Source organism: Engystomops pustulosus, chromosome 9 (assembly GCF_040894005.1).
Source record: "Engystomops pustulosus chromosome 9, aEngPut4.maternal, whole genome shotgun sequence".
In the NCBI taxonomy this organism is placed as follows: domain Eukaryota; kingdom Metazoa; phylum Chordata; class Amphibia; order Anura; family Leptodactylidae; genus Engystomops; species Engystomops pustulosus.
In genome coordinates, this window is record NC_092419.1 from 35119542 (window position 1) to 35146626 (window position 27085).

The window sequence follows — 27085 nt, forward strand, 5'->3', positions numbered from 1 at the left end:
AGCACTAGCTCCCCAGTAACTAAGTCACAGTGTTTGGTGCCCAGTAACTAAGTCACAGTGTGTAATGCTCAGTAGATAAGTCAGTGTGTGGAGCCCAGTAGTCACATCACAATACCTGCTTCTCAGTAGCCATATCACAGTGCCTGCTGCCCAGTAGCCATATCACAGTGCCTGCTTCCCAGTAGCAAAGTCAGAGTAGCCAATTCCCAGTGTGTGGTGCCCATTGGTCATATCACAGTGCCTGCTCCTCAGTAACCACATTACAGTGCCTGCTCCTCAGTAACCACATCTCAGTGCCTGCTCCTTAAGCATCTAGCTTCTTAAATTTAGGGTCAAGAGCTGTAGTAATTCCCAATACCAATTAATAAATGGCTGTATCATGTATGTTGCCTATCTTATATTATTTGTTATTGCACTAGACAGAGCTGGAAGCAGAAGGCTCCACCTATCATATAGCCTCACCCCCAGGGAACTGCAGCTCTTCTCCCATTTACTTGAATGTAAGGAGAGCTGCAATACTTGGTGCCACCACTATAAAATGGAGTCTGCTGCTTCCAGCTCTGTCCAGTGTATAGGTTACAGTAGCCAAGGCAGCCAAAACTGATAATTGATGTGGGGGTTCATCCTTGTGTAAATGTCAACAAAGCCTGCAACATATCAGCCAAATCTGTGTGTCTATGGCCATCTTTACAATCCCAATCTGCACAATAGCCACCCACTCATTACACTTCTAATGAAATATCTTTTATCAGTTGTTACAGGCCATAAATCTGCACTTAACAAACAGTCATGCAGAAAAGATCATAGTCCACATAGTGTTCATCTTCCTGCATTCTTACAGAACTCGACTTTACGTCTTTAGGTTTCGAAAATTACTTTCCTGGGGTCTACCTTTGTTGTTGACTTCTCAACAGACCATGATAACCTGAAGAGCTACGCAGGTATATATTTATTTTATGACTTTTTTTGTAGCCCTTATAGCATTGTTGGCTTTGTGCCTTTTTTTGTGATGACAATGAAATAATAACTATAGAAGCTTATGTAAGATTAAGTCACATGTTTTCCAGGGACTGGTCACATATACCATACATATACTTTCTATACCATACACTTCACAAAAGTTACTAAATCCTTTTTAATTTTTGTAATTTTGTTTGTCTGCCTTGGGATTATCTGCGTTGGCTCTCTGTTTTTTTCCCTATGGGATCAATCTACAGTATGTCCTTTAACTGGTTAATAAGTACCGTGGGAATATTCCATGGTATAGACAACCACCTACTTTTTAAGCCTCTTTAAGGCTGTCATGGTACATGATTGCGCCCATGTGCCGTTACTGTTTAGTTTTTGTGATTGTTCCAACTGCAGCACCCTACAAGTTGACCCCTTCAATACTTGGTACATCAAGAGGCAAAGGAGCTCCTGAGGAGTCAATAACTGAACATTGTTAGTGCTGGTGAAAACAGTAGAAGTAACATTGTGGCTGAGGACCATTATAAGCCCAGGAGCATTCGCAGGGTCATCTCCAGGTTTCAGCAGGGCCCTGGGCGGCAGAGCCTCAGTGGGCCCCTTTGCTGTGAACTCATGTGGCACATTAAAAATTCAGAAACTAAAACAGTCTCCTGTTCCCTAAAATATTTCCTAGTTTATCATCCCAAACAGTCCTCTCATGGGTATTTTATATAAAGCCCCATCATGGGTATTTTATATAAAGCCCCACACAGCCCCTATGGATTAGTTATTTACAGTATTATGTGGGCCCCCCAGCAGTCCTGGGCCGCCGGTACTTGTCTGGATCCCGGCCCTGAGCATTAGGGTGTCTAAATAGGGACTGATGATATTAGTTATATATTATAGGTCAGTGGTGGCGAACCTATGGCACGGGTGCCAGAGGCGGCACTTAGAGCCCTTTCTGTGGGCACCTCGGCTATCGCCCCAGCGCACCAGACAGGACTCAAAGACTCTGCAGTTCCAAGCAACTTAAAAGATGCTTCTTTCAGTAATATTTTGATACTTACTTTGCTACTCGGGACTGTAGGAAGAGGGAGAATGTATAGACAAGGCCGAATTATCTTTGGAGGACCTCCTGCTGGCCCCACGATTCTCCGTGTACAGAGGGACCCTGGAAAGACACTTAAACGGGTATTCCCAGTTCTGCAAATTAATGTTATTGTTTGTATTATAAAAAGTGATCCAATTTTCCAATATACTTTCTGTATCAGTTCCTCACAGATTTTTTGATCTCTGCTCGCTGTCATTCTATAGAAAGCTTCTACATTTATTTCCACTGGACATAAATCTGACCATGGTCACACAGGTCGTTAGTATCACAGAGAGTAATCAGAGCTGTGTGCACCTGTGTGACCATGGTCAGATTTCTGTCCACTTGTAGTAAACATAGAAGCTTTCTATAGAAGGACAGCAAGCAGAGATCTAGAATCTGTGAGGAATTGATACAGAATGTATATTCGAAAAGTGTATAACTTTTTATAATACAAACAACAACATTAATTTGCCGAAATGGGAATACCCCTTTAAATTATGTAAATTTTCAATCTTTCTACTGTGTTGCTGTCCTCAGTAGGCCAATATGATTGAAAGTTGTTGAAGAACAGGGAGCAATAAGTTACTGCTTTAGTTTTTGGTTGCACCTCGCGATTAATAAGGGGGGTTTGGGGTTGTTTTTTGGGCACTCGGCCACTAAAAGGTTCGCCATCACTGTTATAGGTGGTAGCCCAGTACATATTTTACATTGGGGCTCAGCAGGTTCAAGTTATGAGATTAATATATGGAAATAGGGAAAGAAAAGACCAAGCGAAGGCATGGAAGACATGCCCAACCTCTAGATTAAAAATCGGATCATTTACCTTACAATCTACATGGAAATGTAAGGCACAGCCATTTATTCCATAGATTTGTCACTGCAGGTTTCCCCATTTCCACTAACAAATGCAGATTTACTGGCAATTGCGGCCAATGTTTTCTCTCTTACATGACTAGTACAAAACTGGTTAGTGAACGTTTTCTAGAAAGTTTCAGTTTTGACAGGTAACAGAATTTACAGTTTTCTTTCTGATTTTTTCTGCAATTGTGAAAATGAAAGAAAGAAAATATAATTAAGATACAAATGGTACCTTTAGAATGGACAGAAAAATATTGTAATATATGGGCAATTTGGGTGGCAGCCAGGGCCCCAAAGTTTGTAGTGGACCATGGGCACCTAAACTACCCGCTGAGTTTGATGCTTCCCTGTAGAGATAATAAAGAGATAAATATCCAATCATGTAATCCTTTTACATATGTGCTGGCTCTCAACACACACACTTAAAGTGGCTAGTTTCGCACAGATGCGTTGTCAGGAGACATCTGACGAAGCATCTGTGCGAAACGTGCGTCGGGGTGTATCTTCAGGCCTCCCCTCTGATTGTCCTTTGTCTGCCTTTTATCATGCCTGTGGGTAAGTGTGTCATACATTCTTGGAACCTTTAATACCGGAAGGTACCTCTGGTTTATTGAATTATTGATGTTTACTGCACTATTGTCACTTTACCCCCATTTTTGTCCTATTGAGGGACGTATTACATTTTGATACTTATATTTGGCATGCTTTGACTCTGGGGCATATGGAGGTGGGTCGCAGGTACTCTTTGGTGGTCCCATGTTTCCCCCATATATTGAATTTCCCCAATCCTTTTGGGAGTTATATATGTGCATTGTTTGGATGGAATGTTAATAAAGGATTTACATTTTTTCTAAACATTTTTCAGCTCTTTGTTTCGCATTGTTGATTTCCATAATTTGAGAGTTGATAGGATATTGAACATTGGGGAAAATTTGTTTTTTGTGTGTTCTTTGGAAAGCTGAGTGGTTTCATCTTGTTTCTGAGCAGGGATTGAGTGTGTCAGTCGTCGTTTGAGTAATGAATGGCCAAACCAATCAGTGGCTGTGTCTTCATCCAGGAACTCCACATATACCTAGTCCTCTCTCCAGTCAGTTGCTGGCTATTCCGGTCTACTGATACTTGTTGTACTACTTCCTCTATTGTGTTATTACTTTGTATTCTGACCGTTGCTTCTTGACTATTCTTTGCCTCACAATTCTGTACCTCGCCACCATCTAGGTTTTGACCCAGTTATCCTAACATCAATGGTGTCTGTCTGTTTCACTGTTTATTTTCCCTCAGTTCTGAGCACATACTAATAGTAGAGAACGTTGACCAGTGTCCGCCTGTAGGTTAGCGCAGGGCTTCACAGGTAGGAAGGGACAGAGGTCATGCCTTAGCTCAGGACCTGCATCTATTTCTCTGTTGTGACACATGACCTTAAATTTGTAACATAGGGTAACATAGACCTGTGAGTTCATCTATAAATACCTGTATTCGACATAAAATAATTATTCTGGATCATCTTTTCTCACAAATCTAGGAAGAATAACAGAACAACATGGAATAAGAACTCACCTTATTAACAAGTTGAATCATAACATTAAGGGTACATTCACATGAACCTTGGGCATACATGTACCCGGGCGGGCATACTTTTGGCGCCATGGAGTGGAGGAGGGGTGACTCCTGCCCTCTCTATAGCAATGCACAGTAGTGTGAATGCAGCCTAAGAGTAGTAAAAAAAAAGATGCTTCAGAACTTTTATTTCATGCGAAATACACGTTCTTATGGCAGATGAACTCATAGGTCCACACCTCAATATCGTTTGTGTCTGTATTACAGTGGAGCGGTATAGAAATGAATGGAGCTTAGGTGCACTACAGTGCACTACCCATGGTCAAATTTGGAATTGTCTTTGGAAGAAACCATGCTTTTAAAAACCTGTACAATTCCTTTAAGCCCTTGATCAAACAAATAAAATGTAGCATTTCTCCATTCTGGTGTCCCTTTAACAGCTCAGAGCAATTAATCTAAACTGAGACATGTACTCATCCAGTGCTGATAAAAACATACGTAGATAACAAATGGAAAAAAAAACAAAGTTTGATTCATTCAGGGCGGCACGGTGGCTGAGTGAGTAGCACTTCTGCCTTGCAGCGCTGGGATCCTAGGTTCCAATCCCACCCAGGTCAACATCTGCAAAGAGTTTGTATGTTCTCTCCGTGTTTGCTTGGGTGTCCTCCGGGTACTCCAAAACATACTGTTAGGTTGTTTAGATTGTGAGCCCCACGTTATCTGTAGGCGCTATATAAATAAAGAATTATTATTCATATACCATAAAACTAGGGTCAAACAAAAGGGAAACTGTCAATAAGGAAACAATCCGCCAACCATGCTGTTCTCAAAGTGATTTTATGGACAGTATGGCGCTAATACTAGCCCTAATGTTTTTATACATTAATATTATACAGCACAGATAGAAATGTTGACACTATTGATCGCTAGGTCATTCATTAATACCTCCATCATGAGGATGTATTTTATGAACCGTCCATGAAAGAGACAAAGATGACGCAAGCTTTACACAAGGATTAGCCACCAAAGCAATCGTAGGATTTATGTAATCAGGGCCTTAAGTTTTGATGGGGCCACTCACCACCAATGAAAGCAGCTAATATATGCAAATTATTATACAATTCTTTAAAATTTTTCATCTTTTATATACTTTGTTAAAGTTGTTTAACACGCACTGTCTCCGCCTCTGCTCCTTCAGCACTTCCCCCTCTCTCTACCTGATGTTATGTCACTGCAGCAGAGGAATTTTCAGTACAAAGTGGGAGCTGAAGGTGTTCCTGTTCCTTGCACAGTGTAGCAATCTGTAAAGCTAAAGCATGAAGGGGCACTGGTAACCCCTCCCCCCCACCCCAGAGCCCTACAAGCTCTTTAGCAGAATGTTAAAACTTAATTTTAGAATGAAGTAGGGCTTGATTAACAAATATAAGATTACCACAGCCACGGTACCCAGATCTATGAGTAAGTGCCCCTGGTTTGACCATACATTTGTGCATGTTGATAATACGGTTGTAACAGGACTGAGACAAATGCATTTATATTCCAGGATTGTTGCTGGACTTGGAGCATTAGGGTGCACTGTTGTTTACTTTATTAGGACGCTCCACAGCCCCTCCCCTCTGCTATAAGTCAGAGTTGTACAAGGTGTAGCAGTAAATTATATCAGAGGGGGGGGGGGGACTGTGCTCTGTTTAGTGAGGGATCTCAAACACCAGTGGACCAAAGGGCTCTAAGTCCAGCTACAATCCTGGAAATATATATATATATACACTCACCGGCCACTTTATTAGGTACACCATGCTAGTAACGGGTTGGACCCCCTTTTGCCTTCAGAACTGCCTCAATTCTTCGTGGCATAGATTCAACAAGGTGCTGGAAGCATTCCTCAGAGATTTTGGTCCATATTGACATGATGGCATCACACAGTTCCCGCAGATTTGTCGGCTGCACATCCATAATGCGAATCTCCCGTTCCACCACATCCCAAAGATGCTCTATTGGACTGAGATCTGGTGACTGTGGAGGCCATTTGAGTACAGTGAACTCATTGTCATGTTCAAGAAACCAGTCTGAGATGATTCCAGCTTTATGACATGGCGCATTATCCTGCTGAAAGTAGCCATCAGATGTTGGGTATATTGTGGTCATAAAGGGATGGACATGGTCAGCAACAATACTTAGGTAGGCTGTGGCGTTGCAACGATGCTCAATTGGTACCAAGGGGCCCAAAGAGTGCCAAGAAATAGCCTGAACCGTTGATACAAGGCAGGATGGATCCATGCTTTCATGTTGTTGACGCCAAATTCTGACCCTACCATCCAAATGTTGTAGCAGAAATCGAGACTCATCAGACCAGGCAACGTTTTTCCAATCTTCTACTGTCCAATTTGTAGCCTCAGTTTCCTGTTCTTAGCTGAAAGGAGTGGCACCCGGTGTGGTCTTCTGCTGCTGTAGCCCATCTGCCTCAAAGTTTGACGTACTGTGCGTTCAGAGATGCTCTTCTGCCTACCTTGGTTGTAACGAGTGGCGATTTGAGCCATTCTCCTCTGACCTCTGGCATCAACAAGGCATTTCCGCCCACAGAACTGCCGCTCACTGGATGTTTTTTCTTTTTCGGACCATTCTCTGTAAACCCTAGAGATGGTTGTGCGTGAAAATCCCAGTAAATCAGCAGTTTCTGAAATACTCAGACCAGCCCTTCTGGCACCAACAACCATGCCACGTTCAAAGGCACTCAAATCACCTCTCTTCCCCATACTGATGCTCGGTTTGAACTGCAGGAGATTGTCTTGACGATGTCTACATGCCTAAATGCTCTGAGTTGCCGCCATGTGATTGGCTGATTAGAAATTAAGTGTTAACGAGCAGTTGGACAGGTGTAACTAATAAAGTGGCCGGTGAGTGTATATATATATATATTCTCACGGAGTGTGGCAGCACTCAAGATACGGCTGAGAACAACTCAGGTGCACATCCCAGGACTTAGACCAGGGTCCATCCACATACAAAAACACAAAAAAATGTCAGCACTCCGAGATTCAAAATGTGGCAGAAAAACTTACTCGTTTATTCACATATGTGTCAAAGCCTTGACACATGTGTGAATAAACGAGTATGTTTTTTGCCACATTTTGAATCTCGGAGTGCTGCCATTTTTTCGTGTTTTTTTTATATATATATATATATATATATATATATATATATATATATTTGCATATTTCACAGTCCTGCTGTACAACATATATTATAATATATGTTCACACAGATCTCAAAGGCTAACATCTAAAACTATCATAGTGTTGTCTACTGCACTAGTACCTGTTATAGACTGCAGAATGCCACACACTTCATTTATTATCTACCAAAACTATTGCAGCCACCTATGGGTGCTCACACAAGGGTCTTTGTGCTGCACCAGCGATAGTTAAAGGATCAACTGACATAGAAGACAGTGATATAAAAAGAAAGCGTGGGATGTACCATCATGAGATATTAGTAATCATTTAAGCATCTGTTCAGGATTATCTAACATATAAGGACGCATATTATTTTTTTTATAGTGTAAGTTTCCAGTCATAAAATGATTATGATGATTGACATTGACAAATTATGTTATAAAATTTAGGAATAGAGGATAGAGATGCAGACAGCATATCACCTCTAGCTTATGATGTGTGCTAATATATGTTCCTATTAGGCCACATTATATAGTACAGAGTGGACGATCTCCTTTCCTCAATAGCAGGAAAAATATTAGCCTTTTATTAGTGGAGTAACTAGACCCCGGGACAATATTTACAATAGACGTGCAGCATAAAAAAGGTTCCTTTTCGAAATACTACTGCTATAATATATAAAATAAAACTTTTATTTGTAATGGTTAAAGAATGACAAAAATGCATGGATGTCTATCATGGATAATGGTGAATGTATGTAATCTCCGTTATTCTCCTCCATAGTGGAAGAGAATAGCCAAAACCCGAAATAAGAGATGTATACTGTGGGGCACATGTTTCATAGTTTGGTCTCTCTGAGGTGATTTTAGAGACATTTGGCGGCTAGTTTTTGCGCCTTATGTATGATCCTGTCTTTTTACTTGTGATACATGTTCAGTTTTTCCTATCCTGGCAGGTGCAAATTTTGGCTTCTTTTTGTTGCAAATGTCTCAAATCCACATGGACACAAGCCATGTGAGGGGGTTATATACAGGAGAGGATACAAGCCATGTGAGGGGTTATATACAGGAGAGGACACAAGCCATGTGAGAGGTTATATACAGGAGAGGATACAAGCCATGTGAGGGGGTTATATACAGGAGAGGATACAAGCCATGTGAGGGGTTATATACAGGAGGGGATACAAGCCATGTGAGAGGTTATATACAGGAGGGGATACAAGCCATGTGAGAGGTTATATACAGGAGGGGATACACGCCATGTGAGGGGTTATATACAGGAGGGGATACAAGCCATGTGAGGGGTTATATACAGGAGACGATACAAGCCATGTGAGGGGGTTATATACAGGAGAGGATACAAGCCATGTGAGAGGTTATATACAGGAGAGGATACAAGCCATGTGAGGGGTTATATACAGGAGAGGATACAAGCCATGTGAGGGGTTATATACAGGAGAGGATACAAGCCATGTGAGGGGTTATATACAGGAGAGGACACAAGCCATGTGAGGGGTTATATACAGGAGAGGACACAAGCCATGTGAGGGGGATTATATACAGGAGAGGATACAAGCCATGTGAGGGGTTATATACAGGAGAGGATACAAGTCATGTGAGAGGTTATATACAGGAGAGGATACAAGCCATGTGAGGGGGATTATATACAGGAGAGGATACAAGCCATGTGAGGGGTTATATACAGGAGTGGATACAAGCCATGTGAGGGGTTATATACAGGAGAGGATACAAGCCATGTGAGAGGTTATATACAGGAGAGGATACAAGCCATGTGAGGGGGATTATATACAGGAGAGGATACAAGCCATGTGAGAGGTTATATACAGGAGAGGATACAAGCCATGTGAGGGGGATTATATACAGGAGAGGATACAAGCCATGTGAGGGGTTATATACAGGAGAGGACACAAGCCATGTGAGGGGGATTATATACAGGAGAGGATACAAGCCATGTGAGGGGTTATATACAGGAGAGGATACAAGCCATGTGAGAGGTTATATACAGGAGAGGATACAAGCCATGTGAGGGGGATTATATACAGGAGAGGATACAAGCCATGTGAGGGGTTATATACAGGAGAGGATACAAGCCATGTGAGAGGGTTATATACAGGAGTGGACACAAGCCATGTGAGGGGTTATATACAGGAGAGGACACAAGCCATGTGAGGGGGTTATATACAGGAGAGGACACAAGCCATGTGATGGGGTTATATACAGGAGAGGACACAAGCCATGTGAGGGGGTTATACACAGGAGAGTATACAGGCCACGTGAAGGGGTTATATACAGGAGAGTATACAAGCCACGTGAGGGGGTTATATACAGGAAAGGACACAAGCCATGTGAGGGGGTTATATACAGGAGAGTATACAAGCCACGTGAGGGGTTATATACAGAAGAAGACACAAGCCACGTGAGGGGGTTATATACAGGAGAGGATACAAGCCATGTGAGGGGGTTATATACAGGAGAGTATACAAGCCACGTGAGGGGTTATATACAGAAGAAGACACAAGCCACGTGAGGGGGTTATATGCAGGAGAGGACACAATCCATGTGAGGGGGTTATATACAGGACAGGACACAAGCCATATGAGGGGGCTATACACAGGAGAGTATACAAGCCACGTGAGGGGGTTATATACAGGAGAGTATACAAGCCACATGAGGGGGTTATATACAGGAGGGGATACAAGCCACGTGAGGGGGTTATATACAGGAGAGTATACAAGCCACGTGTAGGGGTTATACACAGGAGAGTATACAAGCCATGGGAGGGGTTATATACAGGAAAGGACACAAGCCATGTGAGGGGGCTTTATACAGAAGAAGACACAAGCCACGTGAGGGGGTTATATACAGGAAAGGACACAAGCCATGTGAGGGGGTTATACACAGGAGAGTATACAAGCCACATGAGGGGGTTATATACAGGAGAGTATACAAGCCATGTGAGGGGGTTATATACAGGAGAGGATACAAGCCATGTGAGGGGTTATATACAGGAGGGGATACAAGCCATGTGAGAGGTTATATACAGGAGGGGATACAAGCCATGTGAGAGGTTATATACAGAAGAGAATACAAGCCATGTGAGGAGGTTATATACAGGAGGGGATACACGCCATGTGAGGGGTTATATACAGGAGAGGATACAAGCCATGTGAGAGGTTATATACAGGAGAGGATACAAGCCATGTGAGGGGTTATATACAGGAGAGGACACAAGCCATGTGAGGGGGATTATATACAGGAGAGGACACAAGCCATGTGAGGGGGTTATATACAGGAGAGGATACAAGACATGTGAGAGGTTATATACAGGAGAGGATACAAGCCATGTGAGGGGGATTATATACAGGAGAGGATACAAGCCATGTGAGGGGTTATATACAGGAGTGGATACAAGCCATGTGAGGGGTTATATACAGGAGAGGATACAAGCCATGTGAGAGGGTTATATACAGGAGTGGACACAAGCCATGTGAGGAGTTATATACAGGAGAGGACACAAGCCATGTGAGGGGGTTATATACAGGAGTGGATACAAGCCATGGGAGGGGTTATATACAGGAAAGGACACAAGCCATGTGAGGGGTTATATACAGGAGAGTATACAAGCCACGTGAGGGGTTATATACAGAAGAAGACACAAGCCACGTGAGGGGGTTATATACAGGAGTGGACACTACTGTTAATTTGGGATTTAATATGTTGCGTTTTTAATGCATTTTAAAACCTATTACAACAGCTGAGGAGGTGATTTGCCTTAATTCATTACTTTTAACATTGGAATTTACAAAACGCATAGTAAATGCAATGTTAACACATGCATTAACGCAGCGGACCCTAAGAATAAGCCCCCTTTCTAACCATCTCTGTCTATTTGCCTGGCCCATCCTTGGCAATGTGTAGCCAAATAGATGATGTTCCCTCCCTTCATCCAAAGTGCAGACACAGAGACAAGATAAGGTTGAGACAAGACAAGGCTAAGATTAAAAGATACCAGAATACAATAGGTGATGTGAGCAGGGGCTAGCTAAGTATAAAACTGTAGCAGGCAAAGAGAAGTGATCAGTTTATATAAGAATCCTTAGTCCCCATTGAGAACGTGATTGGTGAGGGATTCTGTCAATCTCAGCGGGTTAACTCTTAGAGAACCAGAGCAGGGTTTGCAGGAGACAGATGGCTTTGGTGCAATTCAAACAAGGCTGTCAGGGTAGGAAATACACCAGTATTCACACTAACCAAAAAACAAACTGACTCAGCACATCCTCAGCCGTACCTTACAAGCAGAGGATGACATAAGTAGAGATGTCAGGGATTACTTCTTTTCCTTCCTAAAATTAAGTTCCAGAGTTTTATGTTAAGTTATTGAGGTCTTTTACAATCTAGAGACTCGTTTATAATAATTTCATGGTATTTCAAATATGAATTGTTTTACAGATATTTATCATTTTGTCTGGATCAAATGAAATAATAAAAGGGATAATACACACAGTGATGTCACAGTACAGAGATAATACACACAGTGATGTCACAGTACAGGGATACTACACACAGTGATGTCACAGTACAGGGATAATACACACAGTGATGTCACAGTACAGGGATAATACACACAGTGATGTCACAGTACAGGGATAATACACACAGTGATGTCACAGTACAGGGATGATACACACAGTGATGTCACAGTACAGGGATGATACACACAGTGATGTCGTAGTCCAGGGATAATACACACAGCGATGTCACAGTACTGGGATAATACACACAGTGATGTCACAGTACAGGGATACTACACACAGTGATGTCACAGTACAGGGATAATACACACAGTGATGTCACAGTACAGGGATAATACACACAGTGATGTCACAGTACAGGGATAATACACACAGTGATGTCACAGTACAGGGATGATACACACAGTGATGTCACAGTACAGGGATGATACACACAGTGATGTCGTAGTCCAGGAATAATACACACAGTGATGTCACAGTACAGGGATAATACACACAGTGATGTCACAGTACAGGGATGATACACACAGTGATGTCGTAGTCCAGGGATAATACACACAGCGATGTCACAGTGCAGGGATAATACACACAGTGATGTCACAGTACAGGGATAATACACACAGGGATGTTACAGTACAGGGATGATACACACAGTGATGTCACAGTACAGGGATAATGCACACAGTGATGTCACACTACAGGGATAATGCACACAGTGATGTCACAGTGCAGGGATAATACACACAGTGATGTCACAGTACAGGGATAATACACACAGTGATGTCACAGTGCAGAGATAGTACACACAGTGATGTCACAGTACAGGGATAATACACACAGGGATGTAACAGTACAGGGATAATACACACAGTGATGTCACAGTACAGGGATAATACACACAGTGATATCACAGTACAGGGATAATACACACAGTGATGTCACAGTACAGGGATAATACACACAGTGATATCACAGTACAGGGATAATACACACAGTGATGTCACAGTACAAGCATAATACACACTCTGATATCACAGTACAGGCATAATACACACTCTGATATCACAGTACAGGGATGATACACACGGTGATGTCACAGTACAGGGATAATGCACACAGTGATGTCACAGTACAGGGATAATGCACACAGTGATGTCACAGTACAGGGATAATGCACACAGTGATGTCACAGTACAGAGATAATACACACAGTAATGTCACAGTACAGGGATAATACACACAGTGATGTCACAGAATATGGCAACAAAGTTAAATGGACGGTAATGAATAAGCAGCACATAAACAATTGGCACAGAATCACAACGTGAGTAATGTATTAGCATACAGATAACAATTGTGATGTCACAGCCAATGGCTGAGGGCTAGAGTGACAAAGAGTAAAAAAACAGCATCATTATAGACAGATAATGCATAATGATGTCACAGTTAATCGCCCGGGGCGAGCTGATGCTGGCGCACGCCAGAGGTGGAGGGGCGACCCCCTCCCCTCTACATAGAAGATAGCAGCGCACAGCCGTACAAATGGAAAATATACAACGTGTTCTATCTTTTTCTCATGTATGGTGCGGTATACCTGTCCCCATAGACGGCATTAGGCACACGGCGGCGGTACGGTGCCACAAACGTCCCCACGACGGTCGTGTGAATGTAGCCTAAGGTGTAGAAAAAATATTTTCATTTACAGGTATAATTGTGGCAGTGATGTTACACAACACAGGGTTAATATATGCCATGATAAAGCTACATAACAAGCACAGTAATGTCATAGTCATATCTACAGTAGAAGGCCATCCTATACTTCCTTTGTACTTACTCTATAATAACTTGCAATCTATAAGCTAATAGTGGCCGCCAAAAAGTAGCGGATATGTCTAAAAGCAGTCAAGCTCTCGCTTCCATTATTAACTACAGCTTGATCAGAAGATATAGATAAATGCATAGGGCAGAACGCTAAGTTAAACAGTAGCGGCCAATGAATATACATTGAGCCCCAACTATATTTAGCTTTCTCCAGAATAAATAATGACACATCTGCTGCTGACAAACACAGGAGAGAGAAAAGCCACTCAGCTAATCGGAAGGATGGCTGACATATGAGAATACTAGTCCCCGACCCAGTCCCTATTGTGGATCCATTATGACGTCTTATGGCCGGAAGCAATGCTCATACACTGACACTATAGAGTATACCGTTCTGTGCAGAGACTGGGGCTCATCTAGATGGATCTCTACCAGAACACAATATGGAAACATATTATACATACATTTCTCAGCGGAGACTTTCTTGAAGACTAGTAAGTAAGTTTTTCAATGTTACCAAGGCTGTTCCCCTTACCCTCCTTTGCCTTAGTTCTTTATTTTCATTACTAAGTGCCATATTAGGGTATTCGGAGAAGTATATTAAGGGAAGAATTTTCTTCCCAAACCTACGGTAATTCTGTTTTCCTTTTTTTTTCGTCTCTTTGCTTTTGGTTTATATTGTTTGTTTCTTTTATATTAGAATAATTATTAACCTAATTGTATTAACACAGTATATTTTACGTGATCTAACTTATGTACATTGATGAAAGACCAATACTGTAAAGCCAATTCCTGCTTAAAAAAAACAATGTTACTAAGGCTGTCGTAAAAAATTTGGTTCAGTGTTAAAATTTTTGAATTTTATAAATATAGCAAATATACTGCAGCATTAAATAGCAGGTATTGTAAATGATTCCAGAATTCTGAAAATGTAGAATAGTAATTTTGAGGTCTTTTCCCTCGTTTTATAATGATCACATTAAAGCATTCTACAGTCATCATGTCCCCGGCTTTGTCCCTATATATTTATAATGGTAAAGCTATCTGAAAGTTATACTATATAATTACAATAATGATAATAATGCTAATACAATGATCAAATACAACTAACCTCACATAATAGGGCACATTTACTTATAGGGTCACCGGAGTTCAGTGAAAGTGCGTTGTCCGTCTATAATGCAGCGTGCAGTGATTCACTAAGATCGTGCACCAGAAATCATGAATGTGTCCCTTCATCGCTCAGGTCTGACAAAGTTCACCTCCTTTTTTGGTGCTGCATTTTAAACATAGGGCTTGCAACACAATTTAAAAATTAAATCCTGCGCTCAGTCCGGATCGGTCGGACCGTCTGACGGCACGGCCCCTAATTTGTGTCGCATGGAAGCCAGCGCAGCTGCACCACAAAAAGGGTCGCGTGTACCACACTCCCAGCGCACACGCTTTTTTAATACCTGTGCAAGACGTTATAGCCCCGAAAAATGTGAACAGTCCGACAAAAGTAAATGAGCCCCATTGTGTATGTGGTAATGTATACTTCAGGGAACATAGTTAAAGGGGTATTCTCATCTCATCAAATACATATTATTGTTTGTTATTGTTATTCGTATAATGAAATCAATTTTCAAATATTTATTTATATACATTCTATATGAGTTCCTCACAGATTTCTAGACCTCTGCTTGCTGTCCTTTCTATATTTACTTCCAGTGGATAGAAATCTGACCATGGTCACACAGGTGCACGGCTTGTTATATCACATAGATCTGATTACGCTCTATGATATTACGAATTGTGAACGTGTGTGACCATGGACAGATTTCTATCCACTGGAAGTAAACCCCTTTAAACATAATGGGGCTCATTTACTAATGGTCGCAGATCGCACTTTCGTCGACTTTTTCGTGTTTTGCACAGCTTGGACAGGTATTTAACAGGTGTCTGCGCTCGGATAGTGTTGCACATGAACGGTTTTAGGGGTGGCTCCGCTGGCTTACATGAAATACATATTGGGGGGTGGACTGAGTGCGGGATTTAACTTTCAAATTGTGTCGCAAGATAATGGACTTCTACCAGGAAGAAGCAGGTGAACTCCGGTGGACCCAAGCGGGGGAAGCGACACATGCAGGATAACGGGCGCTCGACCGTAGTGAATCGCGGCACAGTACATTATCATCAGACAATGCACTTTAGGCGGACTCCGCGGACGGGGTAAGTAAATGTTCCCCAGTATGCATAACTTCCTTTCATCTATTTGCTATATTACTAAGAATGAGAAATTTATTTTATAGTAAATATTAAAATATAGAGAAGGAATCCCACTAAGACTGGAGACACGTTTAGAGATTTTGTTAAAGTGTTGTTAAAACTCTTAACTAATGCACAATTTTTCATGTTTTTTTAAAAGACCATCAATTTCCGCAAAAAAGGTAAAGAATTTAGTAAAAGTGTGTGCCAAACCTGGAGGATTAGTGTGCTTGAACTTATACAATAGAACTGTACATTGCTACAATGTAGAACCTGTACTGTAACAGAGATCACAGGTTCCTATAGAATAGATTATTACAAAACAAATCAAGAATCTTGTCCACTTACATCTACTACTGAAAATTAAAGGGTTGATATTAAAAGTCTCTATACTTATCAAGCTCATTTCCACCATCCATCTTAACATTCATATTAAAATCTCCGATGACTACGTCTTGATCTCCTAAGACAGACTGAAAGCTGGTAAAAGTTTTCAATTACATGTGTCCATATAAGCAAATACGTTTTTCAGGATTGGCTAAAAAAAAAAAAAAATAGTCTTAGCTACTTTTTGCATACGGTCATTTTCAGATTCACTTAGTGGTGCATCAATGGCTGTAAGTCTCTTCAGGCCTACAAGGCGGCTGTAATTGGCAAAGTCTCTGTAAGGAGAATTCTTACTTCTCTACTCTAGTCAATAGCCTCTCACTCAGCTAATCCAATTCTGTCTACAGTTGGGAGTTTATTCCGTTTGGAATAGATAAACTGGTTTGAATTTCACATACATAAAGTATACTTTGTGTTAAATATGTGGTATTACAGTTACATTTAAAGGGGTTGTTCAGGCTTTAAATAAACTATATAACCGGCCTGGGGTGGCTGTAAAGAGAAAAATAGTGATCCTTACCTTATCTGCTTTACCTCTGTTGCCCCAACTCCTGTCCGACTGCTTCCACTCGCCTTATACAGCATTAGATTCTGTGGCTCTACTGGACGGATATGCCTACCTACCTCTGTGAACAAACAGTGTCACAGCACTGACAGGCAGCTGTGCAGGACAACAAGAGCGACAGAGAAAGTAAGGATAACTTTTTTTGTTTTTCACCTAGCTTTATAGTTTGTTTAAAGCCTGAAGCCTATAAGACTCTACGAGCCTCAGTTCACATGTTAAAGCTTCAAGTTCAGGACAGAAAAAGTTGAATTTTTATTTCACAGGAGAAATCTTCTTTCAAACAATAACGTGGCAACGAGACTTATGTTAACAAAGTTTAATATGAACAAATCACAAAACATCAAGGACACCGTCCTTTGGACAGATAAGTGGAGATAATTGCCTCTGTTACGGGCTATTTCATTCGCATTTTTAACATCCGTGGTTCAGTGATTTTCACCGATGCCTCAGAAAGCCATTGTTTTCAATGGGTGTTCTCACATTGGCTTGCATGTTCACTGATCTGTTGATTGTGGAAAAAATTATGAAAAACTTCCTTATTTTTTTCACGGATTCGGATCACGAAAAGTAATAGAATGAAAACTTAATTTTTTTTCACTGATGAAACTGAGAAGCCGGATGCAGAGACAAAATGGAAGCAAAACGGTGACACAACACAGACAAAACGCAACGGATGCGCAATGGAAGGGCAGCACATACGCAAATGTGAAACTAGCATAAATCTGTGGGGCTTGTTAGAGCTAGAACCATATGCACCAAGGTCTCTGGATGTAAACAATGCCTGATCCATTCACTGACAGCAAAAGGAGATTCTTTAACCCATGAGGGGAATTGGAGCCCATTGTGTATAAAAAAAAAAAAGTTACATAACCGTTCATTACACATCCAATAAACTTTAATAGCATAAAACTGGACAAGACATGAAGGTTCTGTTTGCACTAGGACACATAAAAAATGCTACATAACCAATTGTCTCACATGAAGTCGCTGCCTCTGTATCCCCTGCTGAAAAGAACTAATTCTTGCCGGTGTTTGCATTGTTCATATGATATGTCTGTTCATATTTTTCAATATCCTGCATAGATATGATGGTCAAACAAGATAATGAGAGCACAAATGACATAACGTGCCATAAAACATGTCATTTCTTTCTAGATGTCAAAGTAATTAAAATGAAGGATCCGGCGACCAGTCGATGTTTCTTGTATCTTTTGTTAATGCTGATTTTAACCACTGGTCCCGCAACATCAACAGGTAAGAGAATATGAATAATGTATCTACATATAATAGATGGATAGAATGTAGAATCAAAACATAATTATATATTTTGTTTATATGGCGCCAACATATTCCAAAGCGCAGATATTATCATCATTTTGTATTACTGTATAACCACGAGAGTAGATAACAGGTTGACAAGCTGATATCGCACATACTGTATGTTTCCTTTGTTGCCAGCCGATTCTATATGCTTTGTGCAGATATTTGCAGAAGGTCTTTCATTGTCATGTACTGTGACCCTACACCTAACCCACCATTGTGTTATGATTGAGTTTAGAGCTCCACATCCTGTCTGTGACCTGCACGCTAATTCAGGATCATTATGTTCACAAGTCGTGGTCATATAGTGGTTTATACTGTACGTGTCACGTCCCTCGGGTATTATACGTTTTATACAGTACATATATATATTTATATATAGTGTGCTTTTTATAGCCAAGCTTAGTGAGTTGGCCTGAAACATGTAACATGTGGCACATTGATCATTTTCACAAGAATTGTATCATTTGGTTAACACAAAAATGCCACTGCTAATAATAAACCCCTATAGCAGTGGTGGCGAACCTATGGCACGGGTGCCAGAAGTGGCACTCTGAGCCCTCTCAGTGGGCACTCAGACTGTTGCCCCAGCACAGCTTTCACCAGACAGGACTTGAGAGATCCTCCTGCAGACCCAGGTAGCCCAAAACGTGAAGCATCTTGGTCCACATGAGACTGCAAGAAGAGAAGGCAAGGACATGCTCAAATTATCATTGGAGCCATGAAGCTCCTGCTCTGGGCCCCACAATTTTTCATGTTCAGGGAAGCTCCAATGGCAATCTGAATTTTTCCACCTCAGGACCCTTGAAAGCTGTGCTATAGCAAGAAGATTTTAATACTTTAATGCTAGAATTGCCGTGTTGGCACTTTGCAATAAATAAGTGGGTCTGGTTTGCATTTTGGGCACTCGGTCTCTAAAAGGTTCGCCATCACTGCCCTATAGCAATCTGAGCTAAGTGGATTGCTGAGTCTGGATACAAATGAGTTGATAACCCTCTGATAATCCACTGACAAATTCAATAATCCCCATAGATTATCCCATTTGGAATAAGATTCTCTACTTGATTAGAAAGATGTGATACCCCAGGGAAATGTTGCCACAAATTAGTGAATGACTAATATGTACTAAGTTTTAAAGGGAACCCGACAGCAAAAGTTGACCCAATAAACCATTTCCGGTATGTTATAAAATGTCAAGTATTTTGTTGTTTTTTGACTTCTTATCCTATGACAGGAAAGGAAATTCATGTGCAGAGGCGAATCCAGCCAGAGATAAATAGATAGATTGCCACATTTAAGCCACATTTAATTCATGGAAATCCACCATCAAAATCCATCATGTTAAACCAGGGACACTTACTCATAGTTACAGGCACCATGACTGTGGTAATCTTCTTATATTTGTTATCCACGGCCTCCTTCCTTCTAAAATCAACTTTTAAAATTATGAAAATTAGCCAGAAAAGCTTCTGGTGGGTGTTACTAGAGCCCCTTCTTTCTGTAGATTTACAGACTGTGCAGGAGAACTTCTTCCCTCCCATTGTTTGAAAACTTTCCTCTGCTGCAGTGACATTACGTCAGACAGATGGAAGCGGAGGGATCAAGGAACACGTAGGTGGAAGTTTGTAGGCCTAAATTCTTGATTCAGATTCCCTAAAAAAAATAGTTGAATACAATAAATAACATGTCTAAGTTATTGATATAAGAGAATCTAGATTCATATGTTATTACAGGACATATCATTATGATTGTTTTTCCAACCAAAAATTAAATAAAAAATGTACTGGATATGTTAAAGGTATAGACCCAATAAAACATATGTTCTTGTTCCTTCACGTGGAACCCTCTTTAGGCCAGTGCAGAACCCCTAATTATTAGTGGCTCATACTATAGATGGGTGATCTTCAGTTTCAGCATTGTTTGGCTGGAGGTAACTTCCCCTGGTGATAATATTGCATTGCCAGAGGTTTCGCAAGCTTCAAAAATGATACAGATTAGATGATTCATGTGTTATCTTTATTAGGTTTCTTAGGAAACCTTTTTTAAAGCAATAGAAAGGCAATTATGCTTGTGCATCTATTAGACATCATGGTTTGAAAAAAAGGAAGTCAAGATAAAGAAAAGTATAGCTAGATAATTTATTAACATCCATCAATAATCCAGGGCATCAAATCTCCAGGTATCTGCTTGGGCCTAGGTCTTGGCAGGTCTTCTTCTCACTTCTTGTACTAACATGCTGTAAAAGTTTTAGTTTGAAGGAAATCTACAATGAGGAATCTACCATTAGAAGAATCATCTGATTGTAGATCCTCTTTCCTGCCTCTGCCCTATTCTGTAATTTAATAATCCTGGAACCTAACGTAACTTGTTAAGAATATTTTAGTAATATGAGAATTAACTGCTGAAGCTACTGGGGCGTGGAGTAGCCTTAGCTCCCAGTGCCCGGGCAGGCTAGTACACCCTTCAGTAGTTAATTCACATATTACTAAAATATTTTTAACAAGTTAGGTTTAATTCCAGGATTATTAATTTAAAGATTAGGGCAGAGGCAGCAGGAGGAATCTACTTTCAGGTCTACTTCTGATGGTAGATTCCTCATGGTAGGTTTACGTTAAACGGGCTTGGATGATTGACGTATTTTATTAACTAGGACAGCCCCGTTGTGGTTTGGATAGAGAAGAGGACTGGCTTAGTTAATGAAATGTATCAATCAGCCACAGAATGGGCAAGAAATTTTAGGAATGCCGCCCTGTGTCAAGCACAAGCTGGACCCGCCTATACCAGAGTGGATAACTGGATTGTGGGCATTGGATTTGGTGTATTTATTGGCTGTCACATGGTTTATTACTTTAAATTTGGAATTGGAGGACATAGTCTTCAGATGTTCACATGTGCATTAGAGGCTTTATTAAAAACTTTGTCAGAGATTTTAAAAGAAGCATACATATCATATGTGACTGAATAACTAGCAATGGAGTGAGCTAAGGCTATGAAAGGTAATTTTTATTACAGAGGATAGAGATATCTACAGTTCATCAACCTAAGGCAGTGATGGCGAACCTTTTTAAGACAGAGTGCCCAAACTACAACCAAAATCCACTTACTTACTGTGAGGTGCCAACATGGCATTTTAAGCAGTAACTTATCGCTACCTGTTCTTCCACATCTTTCAATCATATCAGCCCCTTGAGGCTACCAACACAGTTGAAAGGAGGAGGGCAAATTCAGACTAATTGTAGCTTCTCACCAGGGTCTCTCTGTAGAGAAATAATGGAGGGACCAGCAGGATGAGCTTCAAAGATAATGCAGTTCTGTCAACACCTTCTCACTTTTCCTGCAGTTCCAAAGAAGTGCCGCTTAAGTTACCTAGGACTACAGGAAGATTTGTTCCTATTTGGTGAACTATGTCCTTTGGGCGATGGTCTGAGTGCCCACAGAAATGGTTTCGAGTGCCACCTCTGGCACCCGTGCCATAGGTTCGCCACCACTGACCTAAGGGATGAACTGAGTAAAGTAACCCCAAATACAAAAAAATCTGGTACGACAAACTATGAGCATTGAAGAATTTGAATATATTTTAAAATACATTTTCGCTAAAGTCTTGTCCTCCATTGTCCTTCTCAACCTACATCTATGGGCAAAATGTCTGCTTTCTCATGGTTTCTCTACAGGTAGATGGAAAGAAATGTTTTTTATATGGTTTTCCACTTCCATAGAATACCCACGGGAAAGCAGGTTTTGGGTTTAAATTGAAGAAAACATATGCTTACCTCATCAAAGGCACTCCATGGTATAATTGGAGGCTCTCCAGCCTCAGTCAGACTGGAAGTGATAGCATCATTGTGCATGAGATGTCTGAGCCAGTTCCTGGCCCCAGCAGACATAGAGCCAACGCTTAGTGTGTTCATTGACATCACAACATCATCAGTTTAAGTTTGATGGAACCAGAAGCACCAGAGTAGCCAACACTAAAGTTAAGTAGACCATGAGGCAAGGTACAGTAAGTATATGTTTTTTTTGTATTTGGAAACAAAACCTCCCTCCATTAGGAGCCTAACATTAAATAGACATCCTTTAAATCTATCAAAGACCTAAATCTTCCATCTGTTTGTATTTCCAGGTACACATTTATCTTGGAATGAAAAAGCTATTATTTTTTCACAAGACCATGTTGTGAAGATACAGAATCCCAAGATCCCAGCTCTATCAGCAGTTACAACTTGTCTGGATATCCTTTTTGACAACTACGCCACTTCAACAGTGTTTTCTTACAGTGTTCGAGATGGAGTATCCCCTGAGCTTGGTTTTGGTAGGAAGGAGGGCGCAATTCAAATATTCCATTTGGGAAAGGTTTATGAATTTCAGACAAATTTGAAAGAAGATGTATGGTATAACATATGCATAAAATGGAAGAGGCAAACAAAGCATCTGACAGTTTTTGTGAATGGCAAAATAGTATTTAATACCACAACTGAAGACCGAATGATCAAGGGCAATGGGAGCCTGGTTGTAGGCGTTAAATACACTATCGTAGGTGGTGAGATTGTTTTGGATACAACAACTGTTATGTCCGGAGAACTGTCCAACTTCCAAATTTGGAACTATACAAGGTCTCACGAAGAACTGCTTGATTGTGTTGAAGGGAACTTATTCAGCTGGACAAAAGAAGACTGGACCTTTCCTCGATTAATAGATGATAATAAATTGCGCTGTGGTGAGTAACGTAACACTGTGAGTTTGGACATACTTAGCAGTTAACCTGTGTTATGACTGAGGGAACCTGTAGATACATTTTTGATACTCAAACACCAGCAGGCCCTTATGAGCTGGTGGTTTAGTGCCCCAAATATCAGTATACTATGCCTGTCCATGCCTGATTAGTCTAGACTTTGACTAGACTTTGACTTTGACTAGACTGACTAGACTAGACTAGACTAGACTTTGAAAAGGCTTTTTCTTAGGAGATTCTCCCAAGATGTGTGTCCGAATGTCATCTTTTTGTCCAAAGGGAAGTCTAGATTGGGCTCTGCTCTAAGGATGGTAACAGTAGATTGGTGGCCTTCCATTCATAAACGTATACGTTTTCAGAACCTGTGGTCACATTCTGTGCAGTTCCTGCCACAAATTGTAGAGATGGTCAGTATGGTAAGTCTGTGGTAATGTAAGGATTGCCTTATGACTTGACAGATAGAGACTGATTGTGTATATTTAGTATAGAAGGTCTATGGCAGTGGTGGCGAACCTATGGCACGGGTGCCAGAGGTGGCACTCGGAGCCATCTCTTTGGGCACCCAAGCCATCGCCCAGCACAAAGGTCAACATTCAGGAGTCAAAACCTGATTCAAGGAGGTGTGGACAGAGCTTGATTATCATTTTAGCCTCTTCTCTGTACCCATGATTCACCCTTTAGAGGGAAACTACAATAACAATCCGAATTTCTCCTTCTTTCTCTTGTTTTGGTGTCATCAGGGCGCCAATATGTTTGAACCATACTGTGACTGAGTCGATCAGGATATTCCCTATATTTTGCCATATTATGGTGGCAGACGTTTGGCTTTCTATGAAGAGGGGAGGGGTGAGGAGCGCCAATGTGGGATCACCATTAGGGCGTTATGAGCGCATACAGTCTGCTTGTGCTTCGTTAGATCAATCTGTCAACTGTGGAGGAGGAAAGGGAAAAAGACGGGGTCGAATAGTGAGATGCGCTACATCCAAAGTGATATTATTAGTTTTATTGGAAAGTAGGACTACGCGTTTCAACACCATAACGGCGTCTTCATCAGGTCAAACACTGCAGGAGGTCCTGCTGGTTCTGTGGCAGGATCTATGCTGCCTAGGTGTCCGAACCGCGGTGTTTCAGTGCAGCAGAGAGAAGGCTGCGTGCTGTCACTGGCGCGGGATGAACTGTGGAGGAGTGGGAGAGAGTGGGGCTTATCATAGCTGTATATAACCTGTAAAAGCACTATGTGTTTGTGTATATAGTGTGTATGCATGTTAATACATATAGGTGTGTTTGTAATGTGTGTTACGTATGTGTAAGTATATGTTTGTGTTTATAGTGGGTACGGAAAGTATTCAGACACCTTTACATTTTTCACTGCCATTGCAGCCAATTGGCAAGATGAAAAAGTTCTTTTTTTTGCTCATTTATATACACTGTGCCCACATCTTGACAGAAAAATAAAGAAATGTAGATATTTTTGATAATTTATTAAACATTAAAAACTGAAATATGACATGGACATCAGTATTCTGCCCCTTTGCTCAGTATTGAGTAGAAGCAGCTTTGGAGCTGGTGCAGCCGGGAGTCTTCTTGGGAAGATGTAACAAGTTTCTCACCCCTGGATTTGGGGATCCTCTGCCTCTTCCCTGCAGATCCTCTCCAGTTCCCTAAGGTTGGATGGTGAACGTTGGTGGAAGCCATTTTTATGTCTCTCCAGAGATGCTCAATTGGGTTTAGACAATAACATAGGGTGTACAAAGAAAGAGGTATAGTCTTATAGAAAGGGTAATAACAAGCATCTATGTATGTATACAATTAGACATTTATTTCACATATATGTTGACAAGGGACAACGTGTTTCGGGGATGTATAACCCCGTTCATCAGGTCCAATAGATAGTTCTGTAACATTGAAAAGATACAGTCAAAAAACTATCCGTACCTAAAATGAATTATGACAGTAAAACAGTAAAATGTTGGATGTAGTCATATGTACATAATATGCATTTAGGGAGACAAAGTACGATCATGGATAGAGTAATAGAATCCAGTTGATAAAAAGACATTTAAAGGCATGGATTCATGTAAAAAAAAAAAATAGAAATAAAATAGCTATCAGATAAAAAGTCCATAAATAAATTCATTAAAAAAATTCATTAAAAAAATTCTTATGCATAAAATAGTTACCAATTTGAAAGGATTTATAGACAGACATTTCTGTGTTTATATGTATTGTCCATGTGTTATAACATAGGGGTAGATATTGTACTGACCAGTCTATTTGATTAACAATACGTTTCTGCGGCCTGATGCAGAGATTGCAGATCTGTAGGAATGCTAAACAAATAATGTGTTTGTCAATAAAGGTAAAATATTATATTAACCCCTTAAGGACGCAGCCTGTTTGCAGGTTAAGGCTCGCAACTTTTTTTTGAAATTTGACCTGCGTCTCTTTATATGGTTATAACTTTTGAACACTGTTACTTATCAAAGCGATTCTGATATTGTTTTTTCCCCACATGTTGTACTTCATTTTAGTGGTAAATTTTGGCTGATACGTTTTGCGTTTATTTACAAAAAAAAGAAAAAAATGATGAATTTTTAGAAAAATTTGCCATTTTCGAAATTCAAAATCACCGCGTTTTCAGGCAGATAGATTTACCACCTAAATAACTTGCAGAATAACATTTCCCATTTGTCTACTTAACATTTTCATAATTTTTGAAATGTTTGGATAATTTATTTTGACGTCACGCGGCCTACAAATCGAATAGCGATTTTCCGTATTTTCGGAATTGACTATTTTGGGGATAAATACTGTTTGAAATCAAATTTTACATATTTAGCAACAAAACCACCTATATAACCAACCCATTTTCAAATCTGCACCCCTCAAACTATCAGAAACAGCATTTACAAAGATTGTTAACCCCTTGAGATCTTTATAGTAATTGAATCAAAATGGCGGTGAAATTTAGAATGGTCAAATTTTGTCGGTTATACGTTCATCTAGCCCTAAAATTTACACATTTCCAAAAGATAAAAAGAGAAAACTCACCATAAAATTTGTTCTACAATTTCTCCTGAGTGCAGCGACCCCCCACATGTGGACATTACTTGTGTTATGGGGGCACAGCAAGGCGCAGAAGGGAAGGAGCACCCTGCAGCTGCCAGGATTTTAGTTTCCTCGTTGCCCCCTTTTGAAGGCTATAACATTTTCGCTTTTCCGTTATTTGGGCCATGTGACGGCATTTTTTTTGCGGGACGAGATGCTTTTTCCAGTGTTACCATTTTGGGGTTGGTATCACCTATTGTTGAAAATTTTGGAACTTTTTTTGAGGTCATGAGTAGAAAAGCATCAATTCTGTACTGGATTTTTTACTTTTTTTTTTTTTGTGTTCACCGTATAGCCTAATAATCCTGTTATCTTTATTCTATGGGTCGATACGATTACGGGGATACCAGACATGAATATTTTTTCTTATGTTTTACTAAATTTGCCAAATAAAACCCTAATGTGGGGAAAAATCTATCATTTTTGCATCGCCGTATTCCAAGTGGCATAACATTGTTACGTTTTTGGCTCCAGAGCTGGTTGATGGCTTTTTTTTTGCGGGACATGTTGTTCTTTGCAACAATATCATTCTGGGGTACATATGTTTTGTTGATCACTTTTTATTGCATTTTTAGTGGGATATAATAGGTAAAAATCATAATTTTTGGCGGGTTTTTAACGTTTTTTTTTTACGGCGTTCATCATATGGGTTCAATAGTTATTTAGTTTTATTCTATGGATTGTTACGGACGCGATGATATGTGGGGTTTGTGTTATGATTTAGACT

General features: G+C 40.5%; 1 protein-coding gene across 2 annotated transcripts in view; it reads left to right on the forward strand.

Annotated features, from left to right (window-relative positions):
- The first annotated feature begins 807 nt into the window (after window positions 1–807).
- The window catches only part of ADGRG4 (adhesion G protein-coupled receptor G4), a 72526-nt gene continuing 46248 nt past the window's right edge, over window positions 808–27085 (forward strand). The window contains exons 1-3 of one of the 2 annotated variants that reach the window (XM_072124164.1): window positions 808–941; window positions 18357–18455; window positions 22642–23235. In XM_072124164.1, the coding sequence (XP_071980265.1) occupies window positions 18374–18455; window positions 22642–23235 (676 nt within the window). In that variant the 5' untranslated portion in view covers window positions 808–941; window positions 18357–18373. Of the gene's footprint in view, window positions 942–14321; window positions 14501–18356; window positions 18456–22641; window positions 23236–27085 lie in introns of those variants that run through there. The other variant, XM_072124165.1, reaches the window with a different exon arrangement.